The sequence below is a fragment of the Aureobasidium pullulans genome (genome assembly GCF_000721785.1).
Source record: "Aureobasidium pullulans EXF-150 unplaced genomic scaffold scaffold_1, whole genome shotgun sequence".
NCBI lineage: Eukaryota > Fungi > Ascomycota > Dothideomycetes > Dothideales > Saccotheciaceae > Aureobasidium > Aureobasidium pullulans.
The window spans coordinates 229082-249972 of NW_021941021.1; the positions used below are offsets into that span (position 1 = coordinate 229082).

Consider the following 20891-nt stretch of genomic DNA (forward strand, 5'->3'; position numbering starts at 1 on the left):
ATCGAAAAACTTCCCGCGTCGCTCCAGGTTGCTTTCTTATCGATAAGCAGGCAAGCGTAACCTTAATCGACAGCTCAACGTGACTGGTGACTGCCGTCTATCACGACCTTGAACAACCATTCATTGCCATTTGAACTCACCTCTTCGACGCATCAACGATATGTAGCCAAACATGCCGACTTCAAGTGGACCGCTAAACCCACAACTAACAGTCACTCTTCTCCTCGCTCTCACTGCCATCTGGTTCCTGAAACTACGTCATAATCGACACGCGCCTCGGCTCTCGACTACCAAACCATTTAGACTCATCGAGTCGACCGAGAATGAGAGAGGCCCAGTGAAGCACCACGATACGAGAACAGACCAGCCAAGCCAAGGCCTTGACACCATGGTAAACTCCTCCAATCGCCTGGCTGAAATCCCAGAGGAGATATTACAGGAAACGCTGCAGTATCTTGACCAATCCGATCTGTACCACTTCGCTCAACTCTGTCGCTGGTCTTACGATAAAGCTATTCCGCTGCTATGGCAAGACATTGAGCTTGTGGATTGTCGTACGCCTAGTTCCGAAGTACCCGATCTTGTTGACGAGCACGACGACACACCCATCATTCGCAAACTCCTCGTTCTAGCCACCAATTCCTGGATCGCCACCCATGTCCACTCACTGACACATCGTTGTCATCTACCACCACCTGCCATATTCTATGAGCTCCCGAGGATTAGTTTCCAAGGCCGTACCTTGTCCTGTGATGTGAGGACGCTTCGGATACTCCAAAAGGCTTGCCAAAATCTCATCAACCTTCATACTCTGAGAATCGTCTTTGGTCACTGGAACCTCACTCGCGGTCTTCTGGTTGGATTGCTTGGTAATCCGAATGGCTCCACGATACGTCACCTCTGGCTTGAGAATTGCAGCATCGCAGGCATCTCCGCAAGGATCCTTCAATCGTTCAACCTTCAAGGGCTGGAGAGTCTTCGTATGCGTCGCCTGCCACTGCTCACTTATGCTGGAAGGCACGACTCACAAGAAGTGTACAATAGAGGCTTGTTTCCAGATTGGCGAACAGATGGATCATTTGACATGAGGCAGGATGGCCGAGGTGGTGCAATCAAGACCTCGACCGAGCTGCTTCGAGTTCAAGATGCCGCTGTCAGAAATCTGGTCTTAGCTGGTAACTCTGAACTGGATCTGGAGGAGGCTGGAAAACAATTCGACCTGCTGTTCAAGGAAGCCCACAACTTTGACAATTTGATCTACAGCCAATTGCCTGACATTGGTATGCTGATATCGTCCATCCAGCAAGAGACTTCCGATGCGGACAAGTCAGCCACACAAAGTGTAAGGCACCTTCTCGATCGTCAAGATCCAGACTTTATGCCTTCTGATACAGATCCGTTTCCCACCTTCATACACATCTTGGAACACTCTGCGGCATCTCTTACTTCTCTGAATCTTGATTGGGTGTTGTTCCGCAGAACAGACCGAAGTGCATCATCGGAGTCAAGAAGCAGTCTCGAGAATCTCTTCAACACCTTATTCAAGATACATTTCCCATGCCTTCGCGCTTTTCAATTCAGAAACGCAGTGGTTCCGGAGGCTGAGCTACCACAAGACGTCTATCTTCTGGACACTTGTGGTGTCTCCTCCGGTTCTACTCTTGAGCCAGACATGTGTGTGGCCTGGCTGGAGATGCACCCAAGGCTTCGATGCCTAGCCTGGTCAGCCGATCGATTCTTTAGACACCGAAAGGAGACAACACCAGAGCTTCAATCAAGAGTCGACAAAGTGATATCCAAGTTGGGTCGTTCGTTAGAGGATCTTCGAGTAGACACTGTTTATAGTAGAAGCGGTGAGTTCAAGACTGATAACTCAGTTGATCCGCTGGACACTGCGCGAAGACAAAGCCGTCGACGATTTGTTTCCGAATTTGCAGCTCGTATGCAAAAGCTTGAGAGTCTGAAGCTGGAGGGAGGTATCCCCCGGGACGAAAAGAGGGAAGCAATTAGAGCCTTGCGTCAGTCACCACTACAGAAAGTCGTCATGATTGGCGTCAATTGCCCTTTGGGTAACACCTGGGGTTTTTGCGGACGCGACATAGGATCTTTGGGTATCAACGAAGATCCAAACGATCCTGATGACTTCGGTTCGCTCGAGGAAGAAGACAAAGATGAGATCATACGACTCGGCACGACAGGACCAGATATCGTCGACTCGAATGAGGTCTTTGAAGCCGAGTACGGATGGCCGCCGTCCCCGCCTCTTACACACACACTGGCATCTTATCATGCAAACACTATCACCGAGCTCAAGTTCTGTGGATACCGAGGCGCACCACTCCTCTGGAACCCTACACCGATCGCACAATACATGTTGGCACCACTTCGCCATTTCCACAACCTCCGCCATCTGATATTATCACTCTGGCTTCACACACTCTGGGAAGGCGATCACCGCGACGACGAGATACTGGACTACTGGCTGAACAGAAGGGATCCATCTACAACAGCTCTCGTCGTCACAAACGACGAAGAACCTACAGGCTGGGCCAAAGAACTTGCAGAAAAGTACGACCCCAGTGTCATGGCCGCAAGAATTGTCACGTTGATGGGTCCGTATATCAGCGAGGAGGCCAAATCACAATCTGGAGGTATGTACGTAAGAGCCAGTTTCTGCATCGGTAGTTACGGAGGTCTTTTCGACTTTGATGTCAATATCGGCAAGGCTGCTGATGGATCTGACGAGTTGAGGAGTTGGAAGGGTCCGAGAGAAGAATTGCATTCGGAGAGAAGGGCCGAGAAGTTGAAGAACAGGAGATGGTTCGGCATGCCCGTGAGACGTGATCTCGGCGATGGACAGCGTAGTATGTCTACAAGTCTATGATGGGTAAGAGCTACAAGATAGCTACTTGCTGGTACGATAGGAGAAGCTACTTGCTCGATCAGATAATGGAAGATTGAAATTTGCTCCTTGCTGTATAAAACTATTGACATCAACATATTTCTACATACCAGTCACTTACATCGTAGGCTGTTTTTCTGTTCTACCACTACCAGCGGATTCAATAGCGTGTGAGCTGAATGTTGCTCTGACCTCCAAACACTGAGACTACTTCCAGTGAGAGCACACCGAGTTCACATTACTCTATAGAAACCTATCTGGCCCATCATGTATAACCCCACTCTAAACCTCAGCCTCTGCCAGATCCTTCTTGAATCTTTCCGTCGCTCTCTTTTTGCTTTTAGCGAAATCTACATGTGGCTCAGGATACCCAAGCTTTTTGAACTCTTCATTGCTCAACCTTCCATACGGATCGAAGATATCTTTGCCCTTCAAGTCTTTCAACTCAGGGACCCATTTCCTGATATACTCGCCCTCTTTGTCGCACTTTTCCGCTTGCGCGATGGGATTGAAAACGGTATATGACGGTTCCCAACCTTGCGTGTTATTAGAAAGATCCCAATCGATCAAATGGGTAGCGAAATATCTTTCTCCCCTGCGGTAATCGATGAGCAGATTTGCCGTCAAGTAGCTGGCAGTATTCATGCGTAAGCGATTATGCATGTAAGCTTCCGTGTTCAGCTGTCTCATCCCTGCATCCACCCAAGGTACACCGGTCTTGCCTTGACACCATTTTTCCCAACCCTCTTCATCTTCCTCCCAATGCACATTATCGAATTTCAAATTCTGGGGTAGGTTCATGGCATTGTGAGGGATGGCGACGAGGATTTGGCGGTAGAATTCGCGAAAGACGATTTCGCGGACCCAGGAGGCTATGCCGGAGTCCCCGGCGTCGAAGTGTTTGTTCTTGTTGTGTTTTTTGGCTGCGGCGAGGGCTTCGCGGACGCTGATTACGCCGGCGGAGATGTAGGCTGAGAGGCGGGAGGAAGGGTCTCGTGCTGGTTCTGAGCGGTGGGTTGCGTAGGATGAGACTTTTTCGTTGAGAAAGTGTTCGAGACGGTCCATGCCTGCTGAATGACCTGCGGGCCATAGACCACGGATGCGTTTTCTTTCCTCGTCGTTGATGAAGTCTTTGTTCTCTGGTAGGGAGGGAAGTTTGGAATCGAAGAGCTTCTTGAGCTTCTCTGCGGCTGACTTGTCATTGGGCTCGGGAGGTGCGACCAAGTCGAGATGCTCAGGGTTCTTCTTGGTTTCGACGAGCCATGCTTTGTGGTAGGGTGTAAAGACCTTCATGGGTGTGCCGGCTCCAGTCCTGAGTAATCCTGGTTCAAGTACTGTCTGATCGTGTAACAGCTCAAAGGACACATCCTTCTCGTCCTGGATACGATGCGCGACCTTGATATCGCGACGGATCTCATCAACCTCGTATTCAAAATTGCCAAAAACGTGAGATATGTCGTTGTCCTTGATGAATTGCAAGACTCTATCAGACTTTTCCGCTCTCTCTTCAGCAGTTACGATAGCCATAGGAATGTTCTTCTGATGCAATTGTTTCTGCAACAATGAGAGAGATTCCAGAAGGAAGTCGGATCGAGCAGGACTGGTACCATGCCACTCCAGATCCTTTGGGCTATGCAGGTACATGGTAATCAGACTTCCATCACCCTCCTTTGCCTTTTGTGATGCAGCATGGAGTGCACGATTGTCGTCTGCTCGTACATCCTTGGATCTAAACCAATGCAACACGTTTCGTACGGAGTGGTCGGTCTTCTGCTCTGCCAGAATCTCCTTGAGCTGTTCGAATGGCGAGTTCTCATCGATCTCCTTTGCACGCTTTACGGAAGGATGTTTTAGGTCCTCGTGGTAGATGGCTGAGTGGTCACTCGGGTGAGCGTCGTGAGGTTGCGAACGTTTCGACATGCTGGCAGCGATGATTCTCGTGAATTGTGTAGTGGGCAAGAACGAAGGTCTGCTTCTTGCCAGATACGACGAGTAGCATCGACTTAAGCAAATACAATTGTTAGTGGCAGGGAAACCGTTCATTCTCAAGAGAGTCTTCGACGTCATACTCAAGATCGGGCGCCCAACTCGTCCTTCTCAAAGACAAAAGATGCTCGCTGCAAAGAGTGCTATCGTTCGTGCCTCGTCGAGGATGGCGTGTCAATGCATGTGTGAATGAACGACATGATGCTCCTGTCCCTTACGCTTACATCTGGACCTACTGGGTTGTATCATCTTTCAATCATCATCAACGTGTTCTCCTCGTGCATGATGATCAGGATCTCAAAAAAAGAAGTGGCTGATCTCTCGTCGTCATCGTGCACGGGCCAAACCTTGTTGATGCCAAGGGAAACTGCTCAAGAAATCAAGAGACCGACTCCCGAGGTGAACCTCCGACTTTCTCAATACTCGTGCACGCAGTCAGGATTCAGTATGGCGTGCTCTTGCGAAAACTACTATAACGTAAAGTTAGGGGCACAGAGACCCTGAAGCCCAACTTTGCGTCTGTTACAATGCACATGGCTCCTCACATCCAGGATGTTGTTCAAGACGAGATCTCGCCTCTCGACGGCTCAGCAACAGTGGTCCACCTGGAACGACTGCTCGGTTTTGGTACGTGATCCTCGCAGAAATGCTTATAGACAAATCGGCAAGTGTGACTGGACTTTCCAGCACAGCAGATAAGCCTGCGGTGGTCGTCAAGCACTTCCTGGCATATCTTGACTTTAGCGAAGATGTCTTGGATGGTACATAGCCAAGACTATTGATATGAATATAGATAAAGCAGAAGACGCATGCTCCAAATTATATGCACTTCCAGGCTAATCACGCTTGATTTTGTGGGTGGAGAAGCCCTCTGTAGGATTCGCCTGTAACTGCCGAAAGAAACCGCCGTGTAACCCTCTCTGCCTATCTTGCAGCAGCTGGGTATCATCTGTATAGATGCATACTGACCAATAATCGCATGTCTGATTGCTCACTCTCACTACTCGACTGTAAACCCAGTGGGTTGCTAACGTCACCTTTATCTCTTCTTTCACAAGATTTTGCCCTCTCGCCAGTATCTGGATGCCGGTACATGTAAGGGCTCACGAACAGTGGGGGTTTGATCAGGATAGTTGCACTGGTTGGTTGAATGTCGCAACCCCCGCTAGCTATCGCACGCCATAACATCGGCCAGACCAACAGACGATGCCCTAAATCAGGTCACGATCCTGGGAGGTATGTGTGTTTATATATGAAAGTTTATCTTCTTCTACAAAACTACCTTTTCTTTTCATATTTTCAACACCTTCTTCGAGAATCGAGAGCAACTCTAGGCTCACCGAGACTCAAATCATGTCAAGTGCAGCGATTGGTCCTGCCTCTTCAAGAGAGGCACAACCCGACCCGGATGTCAAAACGAAGGGTAACATTGAGACATATGCGACCGATATCGAAGCAGAGAATAGCAGTGATTCCGAGCATGGTGCGGACAAGCTATTGACAGGGGAAGAAATTAAGGAGATTATCCCAACTGAAGCATTCAAGTGGAACGTTGATGGAGACCAGTCGCCATGTAGGTATCTATTCATTCCCGAAACTGGAATCCAGAAATCTAACGCACCCTCCAGTCCCAGAAGTAGCAGCTTGTGTGCCAAACACAGATGATCCTACCACTCTCTGCAATACCTTCAGAGCTTGGTTCCTTTTGACAGTCTTCGTGATTGTCTTTGCTGGAGCCAACCAGTTCTTTGGACTTCGCTATCCTTCGTTAAGTATTGGATACGTCGTTGCTCAACTTTTGGTATTCCCCATTGGACGTGCGTGGGAGAAGTTGCCTAGGTGGCGACTGCCTCTTGGTCGATTCTCCTTTGATATCAATCCGGGAAAGTTCACTATCAAGGAGCATGCTCTGATCGTCATCGTGAGTCGATGCTGCCTTCCTCATCTGACATGTCCACGCTAATGATCATAAAGTGCGTCAACATCAGTACTCAGCTGGCATACGCTACTGGATCTTTGGTCGCAATTACTAGTCCTGTCTTCTGGGGTCAGAACTTCGGAGCAGGCTTCAGCTTCCTGTTCCTTCTGTCTACTCAAATGATCGGGTATGTCTGCCATCCACATGAATAGTCTCAATTGATTTGCTGACGACTCTGAAGTTTTGGTCTTGCTGGTCTATCGCGCCGTTGGCTGGTCTACCCAGCTGCCCTTATATGGCCGTCTAGTTTGGCTAGTACTGTTCTCTTTAGAGCTCTGCACGAACCAGAGAAGCGTGTCTCTGCCAATGGGTGGTCGATTACCAGATATCGGTTCTTCGCGTACTTGACCATCCTTGCCTTTGTCATCTTCTGGTTTCCCGACTACATCTGGACAAGTCTGAGCACATTCGCGTTCATCACCTGGATTTTCCCTAAGAATCAGAAAGTTAACACTATATTCGGAGTAAGTCCTCAAGAACTATGCCTATTTCCGTTGAGTTTGCTAACACGAGTTACGTAGATGAACTCTGGTCTTGGTTTACTGCCGATCTCATTTGACTGGACACAGATCAACTACGCCGGTACTCCTCTCACGACGCCTTTTTACATCACATGCAATGCTTTCGCTGTTGTTGTGCTATTCTATCTGTTCCTTTCGCCTATCTTGTACTACACCAATGTCTGGAACAGTGCTTAGTGAGTCTCTGCGTCCTCTGAATGTCGTAATATACAAGACTAACAAAATAGCCTACCTTTACTCTCTTCGAGTACCTTCGATAACACCGGAAAAGCATACAACGTCACTCGAGTAGTCAATGCCCACCTGGACTTCGACATTGCCGAATATAAGAAGTACTCACCTATGTACATCTCGATGTCATACTCGTTATCCTACGCGCTCTCGTTCGCTGCCGTCACAGCTGTGGTGGTTCACACATACCTCTACAATGGTAGCGAAATCTGGGCCAAGTTCAAGAATTCAAGACACGGCGGCGAAGACATCCACAAGCGCTTAATGCGCCCCTACAAGGAGGTTCCGGACTGGTGGTACGGCGTGCTTACCGTAATAGTCCTGGGTCTCGGTATCCTCACCGTCAGAAATTGGGACACTGGTCTGCCTGTTTGGGGCTTCATTGTAGTTTGCTTCGGCATGGGTGTGGTTCTAATCATTCCTGAAGGCATTCTAGAAGGCACCACTAATCAGAGAGTCTTCCTCAACATCATCACCGAGTTGATCGCCGGATATGCTTGGCCAGGAAAGCCCATTGCCAACATGATGGTCAAGATGTGAGTCGCTTTGATGATAAAGGGTTTGACACTACTGATCGATTCTTTTTAGGTACGGCTACAACAGCGTGAAACACGGCTTGGACTTCGCCATGGATTTGAAGCTTGGACAATATATGGTGCGTGTTGCTAGGGTGCCTTTTAAATGATTGATGCTGACTGCAAAATCAGAAAATCCCACCACGGGTCTTGTTCGTTGGACAACTCTACTCCTCTATTCTGGCAACTGCAGTTCAGGTCGGAGGTAAGTTTGCAAGTTACGTGCTCCAATCGCTCCTTCCTAACACGTTTTTAGTCCTCCGTTGGATGATGTCCAATATCAAAGACCTCTGCAGCCCAAAGAACACTCAACGCTTCACTTGCAATGGATCAAAAGTTGTATACAATGCCTCCGTCGTATGGGGAGTTATCGGGCCAGTAAGTATAATCGAAAATACACATGCCAGAAGTCAGAAGCCGCCAGATGGTTTTCCGGGTCGAGTTTCGAAGGTTAACTCAACTCGAGTTGTCGAACTGCAAAGTGTTGTTCAGAGCGCTGCATGCCTCCATTGAAAGTCTGTTCGACTGCCTTAGATAAACAGGCTCTCAAAGGGAATATGCACGACCTCGAATACCATTCCACATTGCGACAACTGCAAGATCTGGCGTTCTCAGACCTCGCAGTATAGCACCACTCCACAAACAAGAACAAAAGCTAACCACGTCTTCCTATCACAGCAACGCATGTTCCAGTCCGGACAGGTCTACTCGGCCTTGATGTATTTCTTCCTCATCGGCCCCGTCGTCACAATCCTCGTCTACCTCGTCTACCGCCGCCACCCAAACTCCTGGCTCAAATACATCAACGTCCCCATCTTCTTCAACGCAGCCGGCAACATACCCCCAGCAAACACGACCCAATACTCACTCTGGTTCATCTTCGGCTTCGTCTTCAATTTCCTGATCAGACGCAAAGCATTCGAATGGTGGAAGAAGTACAACTACCTCACTCAAGCCGCCATGGATACGGGAACTGCATTGGCGACTATTGTTATTTTCTTTGCGTTGAGTTATCATGGGGTCAAGTTGAAGTGGTGGGGTAATGAGGTGGGTGGGGATACTGATGATGCGAATTCGGTGCCGTGGTTGAAGGTTGCTAAGGGTGCGCATTTTGGCAAGGGGCCTGGTGAGTTTTAGAGCGAAGAGATGCGAATGTATGGGCGGATGGTTATATGATCGAGATATATATAGTGTAAGATACATGGTTGCAATGTACGACAATTTTCCGATATAAAAAAGGTTCTATTGAGAGGAACAGACTCACCGACTTTTACTAGGCATCATCAGAGCTTCGAAAACAAGTATGTCATTCGATGGTCGTACTTTCCTCTGATGAGAACATGACAGCTACTCACTCCGACTTTCTCATCAAGTCACTATATGTCAGGCTATTGCTGTTTCACTCCGAGCCCAATCAAGCATATCACATTGTTGTGATGCACACATATATCTTCTATCAACGCGCTGATTCATGGGAAGCGACATTGCAGTCACCCCTACGTACATAGCTCTGGCTCTAGATTGTTGTGAGTATAGTCACATTAACAAGTGCAGGCAGTCTATTCTGCATAACGAGCCATTGCAAGACCGATAAGGACTCACAATACTTCAAGATCACTTTACTCGACACACAATCAACAGAGAAGTCTTGTTAAAAATAGATTTTCTTCATTACAGTCAAAATCCAGGTGATTCCAGATGTTGCGAGCCTGGCAGTCTCTCTAAAGATAAAAGTTTTGTTCTTTTCCCTGTGCCCTTTCTCCAAAACTCCAGAAGGGAAGAACAATTTGTGCGAAAACGCATCGCAAGTTTAAGAAGAAGGCATACAAATACAAAGTAGGTAGAAATAGCAAGAACGAAGAAGAGAGTCAAAATTAGGTGATTGGTTGTGCAAATGCAAGAAAGAAGGAAGAAGAAAGGAGAAGTGTAAATGAATGAAGAAGGTTGCCCGAAGTGGACATGGAAAGGATGAAGAACGAATATAGGTAGAAGGATTATAGGCGAACTAGGCACCATTAATAATCAAAAAAAGATTAGAACTTCAAGAAATTCTTCGTCGAGCCCCTTTAGATGACGGGCTCTTCCTCTTCCCAGCCAGGCAGGCTGCGCTCAGCAGAGATGGCCAAGCCGTAAGGATTGTTGTTGCCAAAGCCACCAATTCCAGCGCCGAGACCGGCAAAGGTTTGTTGGTGAATGTGCTGAGGCTGGGGCTGCGAGAAGACGGGCAGACTGACGGTGCGGGAATGCTGGCCTCTTGAGGCGCTGTTCTGGCTAGATTGCATGCCGTTACCACCGCCGCTGCCACCACCGAAACCGTTCGAGAGACCATTGCTCAAGTTGACAGAGTGAGTGGCGTGGTGACCGTAGTGCGAAGGTGCTTCAAGCGCGGTGGACCTCGTGGGAAGGTTAGAGTCTCCGCTGTAGAAAGCTTGCTGAGTGGTCATCTGAGGTTGCTGCTGTTGTTGCGGCTGCGACAGACTCAACTGGCCAAATTGCGGGCTGAGGTCGTTTGGCGAAGAAGAAGGCTGAGACTGGACCTGCGAAGCGGCAGCGAGGTACATGGCCAGGGGGTTATTGGCTCCAGCGTTGAGAATAGTCGAAGCAGTAGGTCCCTGTAGAGGGTTGCTGTAGTTGTTCGATGCGCCGGCGCTGGGAGAAATGGAGTCATGAGCACGCATGCCGCTCACGGGGCTAGGCGATTGTGTGCCTTCTTGCTGAGACTGTCCCTGACCGTTTGCGACGACCTGGCGGGGAGGGTTTCCGCAACGATCCTTGCCGAAGTTGACCTTGAAGCGCTTGTACTCATCCTTGCTGCGAACAGCCTCGATGGCCTTGATAGCATTGGCAATGTTGGTGAAGTTGACGAATGCGCAGCTCTTCTCGCGCAGAGTGTTGACCAGCTCAATCTCACCATACTCGGAGAAGTCTTGACGAAGACGCTCCTCAGTCCAGGTCTCGTCGAGGTTGCCGATGTAGACGTTACGCGAAGCACCACCGCTGACAGCGAGAGCAATAGCAGGAGGGAGAGCGCCAGAGTGCTTGCCCCAGCCGATCTTCAGGCGTCTGTTGTGAATCATAAGACCTTGAAGGTTGGACAGAGCGAAGAATGAGGCAGCGGAAGTAGGGTCGATGAATGTGACGAAGCAGATGTGCTTGTCAGGAATGTAGCGGATGTGGTGCAGAAGACCGCCTCTGACAACATTGCAGATCTCCTCAATGGTCGTCTCAGGGTGAATGTTACCAAGGTAGACAGTGCGGTTACCCAAGTTGTTCACGCCACCAGCGGTGGTTGCAACAGCTGCAGCAGCAACAGATTGCTGAGCCAAGGCGTTCGAAATGAGATCACGATCAGCGTTGTTCAGAACGTGAGCATATCCAGGGGCGATTCCGAGATACTGGGCAGCGTTCTGCTGCTGTGTCTTGGAGACGTAAGCGCAACGATCCTTGCCGTAGTATACACGTCTTGGAGGCTGCCACTTGGGCTCCTGGGGCAGTTGGGAAACAGCCTTGATAGCGTTGCCAATCGACAAGAAGTGGACGAATCCAATGGCCTTCTCTCTAACAATCTTGACAGTGTCGATAGGGCCGTATTTGGCCAAATCCTCTCTCAGCTCGTCCTCCGAAACTTCTTCGGGCAGGTTGCCAAGGTAAACATTGCGGGAAGCACCCGACTGCTGGACGGCGAGAGCGACCGAGGTAGGGACCGATGAAGGCTTACCCCAACCAATTTTGATGTCCTGGCCCTTGATGCACAGCTTTTTCAAGATGGCGTCCGAGTGGAAGTGTGTGGCCGAGCTTCCGTCGAGGAAGGAGATGAAAGCGCAGTTCTTGTCGGGGAGAAGACGAACCGACTCAATTTGTCCGCTACGGACGTGGCTGAGAATTTCTTCAGCAGACGTGTCCGAAGGGATGTTGCCCAGGTAGACGGTTCTGCTAGAGCTTGACATCAAACCAGGAGCAATACCCAGAGGAGCGGTGGACAGGCCATTGAGTGATTGGTTGTTCTGAGGGTTGTAGCCGAGAGTAGGAGATTGAGGGCCTTGGTACATCTGAGCGTGCATCTGAGGAGGCGACATCATGTTAGCGTACATGGGAGGAGACATGGCCTGGTTCTGCTGGTTCTGGTACTGGTTGTGCTGTTGCTGCGGGCGCTGGGGCTGCTGAGGGAAGCTGGAGAAGCTCTGGAAGCCCGGAGAAGCAAAAGCCGAGGGTGACTGAGGCTGGAAGGGGCTGCCAATCAACAAGTTCGAAGGGAGAAGAGGAGTGAAGTTCATGTCGAGGGCAGTGCCAGGAGTCTGCTCGGGCTGGGAGGCCATGTTGGACATACGACCAGTGTTAATGGACGGGATGTTTGTGCGGTGACGGTCCGAGTAGCTAGAAATAGAGGGCTGGTTGGTGGTGAAGGCGCTGTGCGAGAAGCCCAGGTTATCACTGCTCATACCCAGAGTCGAGAAGGACTGGGATGGGCGGTGGAACTTGGGCTGGCCTGAGGGAGCTTCCGACACTTGCATTTCCTAGGATGGGTAGGGTCTAGGGGGTGAGGAAGGCGTCGATAAGAACTCTCAAGTTCAGATTGGGAGTCGTCGGTGGCCGAAACGGACTTGGTAGGTCTACGGCGGGGCGGCGTAATTAAAAGGGTATATGTTCCGGGTTAACCAAATCGAAAGCTCGTATATACAGCTGGAGCGAAGGTGCCGGCAGCAGTGTCCTCCTCTTAATGTGTTGTTGAATTGTCTTTGTATCAGATTAAGAAAGCCTGGTCAAAGACACAGCCACGAGGGGTCGGGTTGGGAGTGATAGCGAAGGCGTCGCAATTAAAGGAGGCCGTATCAACGAAGGGAAGCGGCCAAGCGAATGTAAAGGGAAGAAAGAAGAAATGCGAAAGAATGAAGCGAGTGACAGGACGGGGCCGACAGGAATTGAGCAGCAGCGCGTGAAGAAGAAGAGAGCCAGGAAGAGCGAGAGACGGCGGTTGAGCGCGATGCTGCCACCACTCGGCATGCTAGCCCAAAGGAAATTACATTGATCACACACGGGCCTCGCTCGCACCTGCCCAGCGCTTCCAACAGCACCTACTTTTTGTAATAACGCCGCTTGAGGGGTCCGATAAGATCTGCTGCCAGACACGAATCCGTGAGCCAGCACGAGCCGACTGTGCAACACCGCACACACTCTTGTTCAACTATCGACGCCCTCTCTGGTGTAACCGTTGATACACTGAGGGAACGATCGTCAGGAACCGGAAGGACGTCCGTGCGTGAGACGACCCATATATTAAGCCTCCACACCTAACTCTGTTTTTCTAGAAGGCCCAAACGTCCTGCAAGCACATGTGCACATGAAGAAAGGGGTCTGTCTACCTATTCTTGCATTGTTATACAGCTTCCCGCATGGCCTAACACCTGAACCAATGCCTTGTGCTTCCATCAGCTTCATATCTGTCTCGTGCCCGCTCGTCTCCAATCCTCAATCCTTTCAAATACACTTTCACTCCTGGGAAACAGCAAATTAACCATCAACCCACACGGCTTGACGCCAATCAATGGCACCCTCATCCCTTTGAAAAATTCATCACCACATCGGTACGCGCATTTCGTGTCTTAATATAACAACATGAAAATGCTTTCTTCTTAGCCCACTTTTCTGTTTCACGTGGCTCTTGGGACGCGCTTTTTTGCCTAGATCAGGCTTTGATATCAAGACACTGGTCTTCCCGTCTCCCGGCCGAGTTTGACATGTATATATTTGTACCACTTCCGAGGACCGGCATAATCCTAGACTTTTTGTTCGTTCCATTCGGTCACAGCACGAAAGCTGCTTCATCAATAGCTATCAACTTCATGTACGTTGCGCTCGAGCAAGTCGTTCTTGCGGCGCCTTTTTCCCTGAGCGAATCCCTACGCCACTTCCATGACCATCTCGCTATGCTCCTGAGGATAAAATACTTCTACATGCTCCATGCCATAACTCCAAAATAATAATACGCCTTGAAGCAACATGATCGTCCGTCTATTTGCCGTACTTCGTTCCCTGCCTGGTGGCGGCCTTGCCCTTTACAACAACTTTGGCAACGCCCTTGGCTTCCTTCTTGCTCTTTTTCTCCTTGGGCTTGGGTTGTTCAGAATGAAGGTGGCCGTTCTTGTCGAGAGCTGCTAGGTTTCTCCATCTGAGGCAGCGCTGACTGGATGCTTCGATGTCGACATAAACCTTCTTCCTGGTCGAAACACGCGTGACTGGTTCTTCATCAGCATCCTCTTGGTTGACGCTGTCCAAGTGCGTTCTGAGAGTGCGCATCTGCTCAATGATAGGCTCTTGCCAAGCAGCCATTTCCTTGCGCAATGCCTTTTCTCTGACACCACGATCATCGAACCAGCTGAGAAGCAAGGCAATAGTCTCCGGGTCGTCGTAGTATCCCCACTCATTTGCCGTACGCAGGCTGGTGGCGCCCTCTTCTTTGGCCTTGCGGTCGGGGACTGAGAGTCCATGGTCCTGCACATACGTGCGTTGCAAATCTTCGGGCAAGTCGATGAAACCCAGTCTCTCCATTTCGTCAGGTCCCTGAACCCAGATGCGACCGTTGGCATAGCCATATTCGCCAGTGCTGCCATCGGTAAGACCAGTGAAGGGCATGCCGTTGCGCTCAAACCAGTAGTAGCGATTCCAGAATCTATCTCTTCCTAGCACCTTGGTGCGCTGACAGTTAGCTTCACGCAAGTCGGCATCACAAGTTGCGATCTCCTTTTCGCGCTTGGCGATCTCAATCTTGAGCTTGTCGATGTCCTTCAGGAGCTTGGTGAACTCCTTGGACTGTTTGGGGTTCGTCTTTGCCTTTTTCTCCTCGCGTTGCTTTTCACGTCTGGCTGCGTCTTCGTCACGCTTGCGCTTTCGCTCGTTGCCACGCCTAAGAGAGCGACCGCCCTCCTCTTCAGCATCTGAGGTTGCGAGGTCCATGGTGTCCATAGTGTCGTCAACATGGCTCATGCTGATATCCATCGGATCGGGATGCTCCTCCTTTGGTGAATCTGGGAGGTTGTCCGGGAGCAAAATCTTCTTCTGAGTTTCGAGATCGGAGAGTTTTGCAACACTGAATGCCGGTTAGCTGATGACTGAGGCTTGGGAACAACTAGACATACCTTTCTTTCTTAGCCTTTTGATGCTCAAGCTTGTCCTTGCGGATTCTAGTCTGTTCCTCACTCATATCTTCAAGATATCCTCTGACAGTCTTTGTGCTGACACAGAGTAGAGTGACCAACTGCAATGCGGATATGCGCAGATTGATGTCGAGACGGTTGTAGTTCATGCGCACACTCTCCTGGTTTGGGTCTTCGTCCAAAGGGACGAGTCGGGACAACACCTTGTCACACTCCGACTTTTGGCGAGGGTTGAGCGAGAGCTGATGCAGCAGGCCTGCCATGATTGTTTGCCAGCCGCCGTTGACAAAATCGCGGGCCTGGAGACGTTCGACCCAACCGTAGCTGGCCAACAACTCGGGTGTGCGATGCGGGCGGTGACGACCCTCAGCAGGGGTTCTGCTGGATCTTCCATTCGACTCGTCCGGCTCGACATTACTAATGTTACTCATGCGGCTTCTAGTGGCATGTGCAGGTGCGTCTAAGATAGGAGTAGCTGGCTCGCTCTCGTCCATCTCTTCGTCAGAAGACTCGTCTTCGATCATGTCTGGCAGAGTGACTTGTAAAGTGCCTTCTGCATTGACGATTGTCTTGAGAACTGCGCAATGTGCTTCTTCCAGCAGTTCGCACCTGACCTCGTCGGAAGCAAATTTCATGGCTTCCAAGAAGTCATCGAAGGTGAAGGCGTCCAGGGTCAGCACCTCAGAGTGTACGTTGAGAGTGTTCCAGATTTCCAGCAGAGGACCAACATACTCCATGCGAATATCGCCTTCGCTGGGGGTCTGAGGCGCAATAAACTTCAGATCCGGGCGAACAAGCTCAGTCTTTCTCGCAGGGACGTCCAAGTCCTCGATTGGGTACTTGATGGGCACAGGGGCGGTCTTTTGAGGTTCCGTCTTGACTGTTGTTTGATAACCAGGAAACTTAGAGCCATTGAGCGGTGGTGTGGTGTACCCTTGCGGCGAGCCGTCAAGCTCAAAGTCTCCAATAGTGAGGTTTTTGCCTTTACGACCGTTGACTTTGTTGAATATGGAAGTGCCTTGTGGTTGACGGGGCATGCCAGGCTGGGGTGATGCTTGCATGCGTTGGGCGAGATGAGCGGGGATTTCCATAGGTAATCTGTATTGTCTTGCGAGATGCTCTTTGACCAACCATGGGGCACCAGTAAACATGTCGCGTTGGATTGAGCTTTTCAAGAAGGATCTAAGATTCTGCTTCGTGAAAAGCTTACGATTTCTCTTGATGTGTTTGTCGTCCAGAAGAGCCTCGTCACCCAGCTCGTTGTTGAGCTTGACAAAGTAGCGAGAGAAAGCGGCGCGTTGGATCGAACCATCAGGGTTGAGCAGTTGGGGGAATTTCGCCTTTTCGCGAATCACACCCTCATACTGATCGCCATTGTCGAGAGAGACGTGTACTTCCTCGCCAGGGAAGAAGTCATTGCGGAATTCCTGCGTTCGTTAGAGCTGAGAAATCAATTGTCAGATGCATAAGACGTACGTCAAACACGAAAGACACCAGCTCGTCTATGCGAGAGATATCCGAGAACTGGACCTTTCTTAAGATAGGGTCGCGGAGAGCGTCTGGGAAGATTTTATCGATGTCGCTGCAGCTGTTGTTCTGTCCGTGTGTGAGCTTCCACCATCTTGTACATGTCAAAGAGGTCGCATACCTCCGAATCGATCGCGGCGAAGTAGGTCAAGCCGGACTTGCCATTAACGGCGTCTGTAAACTTTTTCTGTGGTGGCAGTTAGGACGGGAACAAGGAGGTTGGAAGTGTTCGGAAGTAGCGTACTCGGTTGTAGAACTCGAAGCTGTGATTGTGTTAGTCTCGAGAGCTAGAATGAGGACCACAACAGGGCGTACCGTGAGAGATAGGATTCATAGTCTGTGAAGACTTCGCCAGACTTGGGCATGACCCAAACCTAGAGTAACAAGGGTCAGGATATATACAGAGGAATACAAAGACAAGCCTGCTAACCTCGGTGTTGTTTTCGACTTTGGTGGGTACCGGAATCATCGTCACCGGCTTGCGCTTGTAGAGAACCTGAGAGAAATGATTAGTTTATGTCCAGCTTGCACGTGCCATGGTCGGGGGATAGCGAACCATCTTGGTATAGCGAGTGTGGTTTGAGCTTGGGGCCAGGGGAGGAGAGACGCGAAGAGCGAGCGAGTCGAAATGGGCGTAGACACGGCGGGGTGTCCGATCTTAGTGTTGATCAAATCGCATGCGAAGCAGGAGCCAATGCCTTTCTCAAGTAACGTGTGGTGTATGCTCGGGACTCATATGAGGGACGTGGAGGGTCGGACGCGACGAAATGTCCTTGTCGGTGGTGGACGAAGATATTGCTGCGGGCAGACGCGGGTACTACGCGCAATAAATTGCGGACGAGGCTTCAGAGTTCGGAGAGGGTCTGCGGGGAGAGTGGCCGAGAGAATGCTGAGGGATGGGAGTTGTTTGGTGACAACGAGGTGGCGCGTTCAGCGAGGAAGGAAAGAGGAAGCAAAGCTGCACACGAGAGAAGAAAGAGCCATAGACTGTGAAGAGCCGTGGGGGAAGGCAGGACGAGCTTGCCAACCTGCCCTCTGCATCACCACGATTAAACTACCTTTTAGCGTGCGGACCATCCCGCACTTTCTCTTCGCAACGCCTTCCTCATGCTCCGTCACTCCCTGCTTGTCCCCCTCCGACCCTGACCATCGCCACTTCTGCAACAACCCACATATTTGGACTTGTTCTGGTCGCGTAAAATCAGCGATCTAGATAGACCTGTGCATGGAAGGCTACATCTTAATGCTGAATCAAAAATTGCCAATATCACTTTTCGAGCATCACATTTGTCTCTGCGGCTCCTTCTTCGGCGAACAATCGTCAAGCTCGGTCAATTCTTGTTGAGTATGGTTATTTACCAGACCGCCAACTCTGCTCACGAATCTTGCTCAACACCGCGTCTCGAGATCCTCTTCTGATGTCATCTTCATTAAACATATAAACATGTAATTCTGTATACGATCTAGCCAACTTCTATACCCTTGTACGCTACGCAGCCTTCTATACTGGACAACCTCGACTAGCTGTATGCGACCCTCGAGACTCGTTTCTTGTCTAACACTAGGTTACTCATGAACATCTCATGGCAAAGCAGAATAGTGTTTTTGACAAAAACTCGGACGTATGTTGAGAATGATTACGTTTGACACTCATACTAACAGGATTTCGACCTCTGGATCATTATGGCTCTCTAGCATGCACCAGCACTTTGAGGAGAGCAAATTCAGATCTTAGTGCTTTTCTTGTGAATGTAGTTCTGTAATGCTCAGGAGGTGAAATACACAATCAGGAAACTGATCCAACTTGACACCACTCCCATCGCACAATATGAACTGGTGAACATGAGCGGCAGGAACTCATATTTCGCGCCGAACACCAGCTGATGGATGAGGGAGCAATAGGCGATGAGAGGAATTGCTACCACGATGTATACTAGAGAAAAGCGGTCGAGCAAGAATACTCTCTGCCTCGCAGAACTATGTTTCTTGTTAGCGAAGCTACCCAGTTTCTGCTTTAGATGTAACTTACGCAGGAGCAAGCTGGTCAAATGCTAGCAACAAAGCTACCAGCCAGAAAATGGTGTATACTGTCTTTATTGGGAACTCCTGAGCGGTGAACAGTAGTGGGAAGAGCGAGACATGGCCTGACACAGCGAGAGGTCTGAATGCTCCGAGATATCGTCGGTCCTTAAGTGCGATCAAACTGAATGGAATGATGACCAGCAAGATCGCCTTCTCGTGGACATGCCAGCCAAAGAGGAAGGACGCGTAGCCGCAAAGAGTAAGGGCTCCCACAAAGGTCTCCCAAGTCGGACGGAAGAAGAGCTTGACGAGGGGTGGCTGTATACATGTAAGCCAATCGTCTTTTAAGTGCTAGCGTTGTGAAGGCTTACCAACTGTGCTGCCAGTGTCAAAACGAAGGTCATCCTTGGAGAGATGTCAGGAAGCACCGCGAACGAAGTGTCTCCAACAAGACCGCGGGTCACACTGTTGATGGCTTCTCGGTTGACAGCTAGATTGAAATGGGGAGCCACTGGTCACGTTAGGCAAAGCTCAAACTTCCGGTAAAGATTACTTACGGTAGATCAAAAGTCTATCGGCGAACGAGTACACAGCCCAGACGTTCGGGGCCCAGTAAGCATGGCATAGTCCTCGAGAGAACGGGAACAAGCGGCTCAAGAGTTGATCCATTTGATTCCAATAAACAAAGGGTCCGAATGCAAGTCCAAAAACGAAGCATATCCCGAGTCCGAGTTTAACGCAGTTGGCAAAGCGGATTCTGAACCACGATCGAGGGTCGAGACAGTACACTCGAAGGAGAAAGACGAAGTATGCCGGTGCCAAGTAGAGATAGATATGTTTGAAGCAAAGCAAGATTGCGAAAGTGATGCCACTCAACAGAAGCCCCGATTGCCTGCGTGCAAGAACGATCGAGAGGATGAGAACGCCGTACATGAAGCCGTTGTACTGGAAGTGAATATGGTCGATGATGAGCAGACCAGGAGAAAGAAGAATCGAGAGTGCAGCCGCGTGAGATGTCTTCTTAGCGGTAATGGGTGCACCACGAACATAACTAACCGCATTCTCAGTTATAGGACGCGCGCTCGAGAAAGGTCGTTACCTACAGGTGGAGGGCATAGAGGAGTACCAATTCGGTCAAAATTACCGTTGCTCTTTGGAAGTAGACAGTTTGCCAACTCATATGACCAAGGTTTTTGACTTGGAGCATGTCGGTGTCGAAGAATTGAGCAGCTTGAGACATAGTCCATTCGAAAGCTGCGAAGAAAGGAGGGTAATCGAGAGTCCATTCTGATGTTTTCTGGCAGACCGATCAGTACGAGTTTCAATCCATCTACTACTATGTGGAACATATACCTCATAGTACCAATCTTTGACAGGAAGAGAATTGGTTATGGCTAACCAATTGCGATGCACTTCGAAATCTGTTGACTTGCTATGTTCGTGTTAGGGGGTGAACGAATCATATTGATCGCCAGCACCTACTACGCGGGCCATAATAAGATCTTGAAAGTCGTTGCAACAACCGCACACTGCGTGAGCGATGGATACAGATCCGACATGTTTGACCAGTATTTATTTCATTACACGTCGACCTTCGTCCAGACCATGAAGCTCTGTTGGTATTGGCCAGATCTCTATCACGTGCAGATACCGACTGCCGATGAATCGAACGCGCCACGCGGCACCGACGCGCTTGGCTTTAACGTACCAAGATAACCGCCGAGAGGGCCGAGAGTCCTTAAAGTGACGGATGCCGTTTACCGATTCGAACAATCCTTTGGACGACTGTGACCATGCACGTATACACATGCAGAAGATACGCCTTCCTTGGAGATGCTGCTCACTCACACGGTGCATCGTCTCGCTCTGCTCATGAGAGTACGTAGCTACACGCTGCCAAGATCGATCGGCGTTTCAGGGGAGAGACAACACGAGAAGGCAAGTTGCTGAGACTGCGAGAACGTCCTTTGCTGCTACTATTTCCTTGATATCCTCGAC

The 20891-nt window shown here is 49.9% G+C and overlaps 6 protein-coding genes across 6 annotated transcripts; 2 read left to right on the forward strand and 4 right to left on the reverse strand.

The window, feature by feature from the left end:
- The first annotated feature begins 113 nt into the window (after positions 1-113).
- Positions 114-2995, forward strand: M438DRAFT_340961 (uncharacterized protein). The gene has a single exon (XM_029904382.1). The coding sequence runs from the start codon at positions 173-175 to the stop codon at positions 2882-2884; it is 2712 nt and encodes a 903-aa protein (XP_029765329.1). The 5' UTR covers positions 114-172; the 3' UTR covers positions 2885-2995.
- A 189-nt stretch (positions 2996-3184) lies between these two features.
- Positions 3185-4822, reverse strand: M438DRAFT_350595 (Cryptochrome/photolyase FAD-binding domain-containing protein; the record flags this gene model as incomplete). Its single annotated transcript, XM_029906657.1, has 1 exon — positions 3185-4822. The coding sequence occupies one exon, from the start codon at positions 4820-4822 to the stop codon at positions 3185-3187; it is 1638 nt and encodes a 545-aa protein (XP_029765330.1).
- A 1419-nt stretch (positions 4823-6241) lies between these two features.
- Positions 6242-9330, forward strand: M438DRAFT_393194 (OPT superfamily oligopeptide transporter; the record flags this gene model as incomplete). The annotated part of the gene is made up of 10 exons (XM_029909105.1): positions 6242-6461; positions 6517-6809; positions 6863-6993; positions 7048-7330; positions 7388-7563; positions 7615-8154; positions 8207-8273; positions 8326-8398; positions 8450-8571; positions 8872-9330. The coding sequence occupies 10 exons, from the start codon at positions 6242-6244 to the stop codon at positions 9328-9330; spliced, it is 2364 nt and encodes a 787-aa protein (XP_029765331.1).
- A 509-nt stretch (positions 9331-9839) lies between these two features.
- M438DRAFT_340963 (uncharacterized protein) lies at positions 9840-13126 on the reverse strand. Its single transcript, XM_029904383.1, has one exon. It carries the CDS (start codon positions 12702-12704, stop codon positions 10260-10262), a length of 2445 nt encoding a protein of 814 aa, XP_029765332.1. The 5' UTR covers positions 12705-13126; the 3' UTR covers positions 9840-10259.
- A 772-nt stretch (positions 13127-13898) lies between these two features.
- Positions 13899-17878, reverse strand: M438DRAFT_340964 (uncharacterized protein). Its single transcript, XM_029904384.1, has 8 exons — positions 17428-17878; positions 17302-17367; positions 17187-17245; positions 17116-17134; positions 16993-17058; positions 16821-16940; positions 15327-16771; positions 13899-15277 (listed from the first exon to the last, which is right to left on the reverse strand). The coding sequence occupies exons 1-8, from the start codon at positions 17428-17430 to the stop codon at positions 14203-14205; spliced, it is 2853 nt and encodes a 950-aa protein (XP_029765333.1). The 5' UTR covers positions 17431-17878; the 3' UTR covers positions 13899-14202.
- A 405-nt stretch (positions 17879-18283) lies between these two features.
- On the reverse strand, positions 18284-20473 carry M438DRAFT_286279 (dolichyl glycosyltransferase). Its single transcript, XM_029901582.1, has 7 exons — positions 20376-20473; positions 20247-20325; positions 19997-20190; positions 19451-19944; positions 19265-19404; positions 18901-19211; positions 18284-18848 (listed from the first exon to the last, which is right to left on the reverse strand). The coding sequence occupies exons 1-7, from the start codon at positions 20450-20452 to the stop codon at positions 18638-18640; spliced, it is 1506 nt and encodes a 501-aa protein (XP_029765334.1). The 5' UTR covers positions 20453-20473; the 3' UTR covers positions 18284-18637.
- Between the last annotated feature and the right edge of the window lie 418 nt (positions 20474-20891).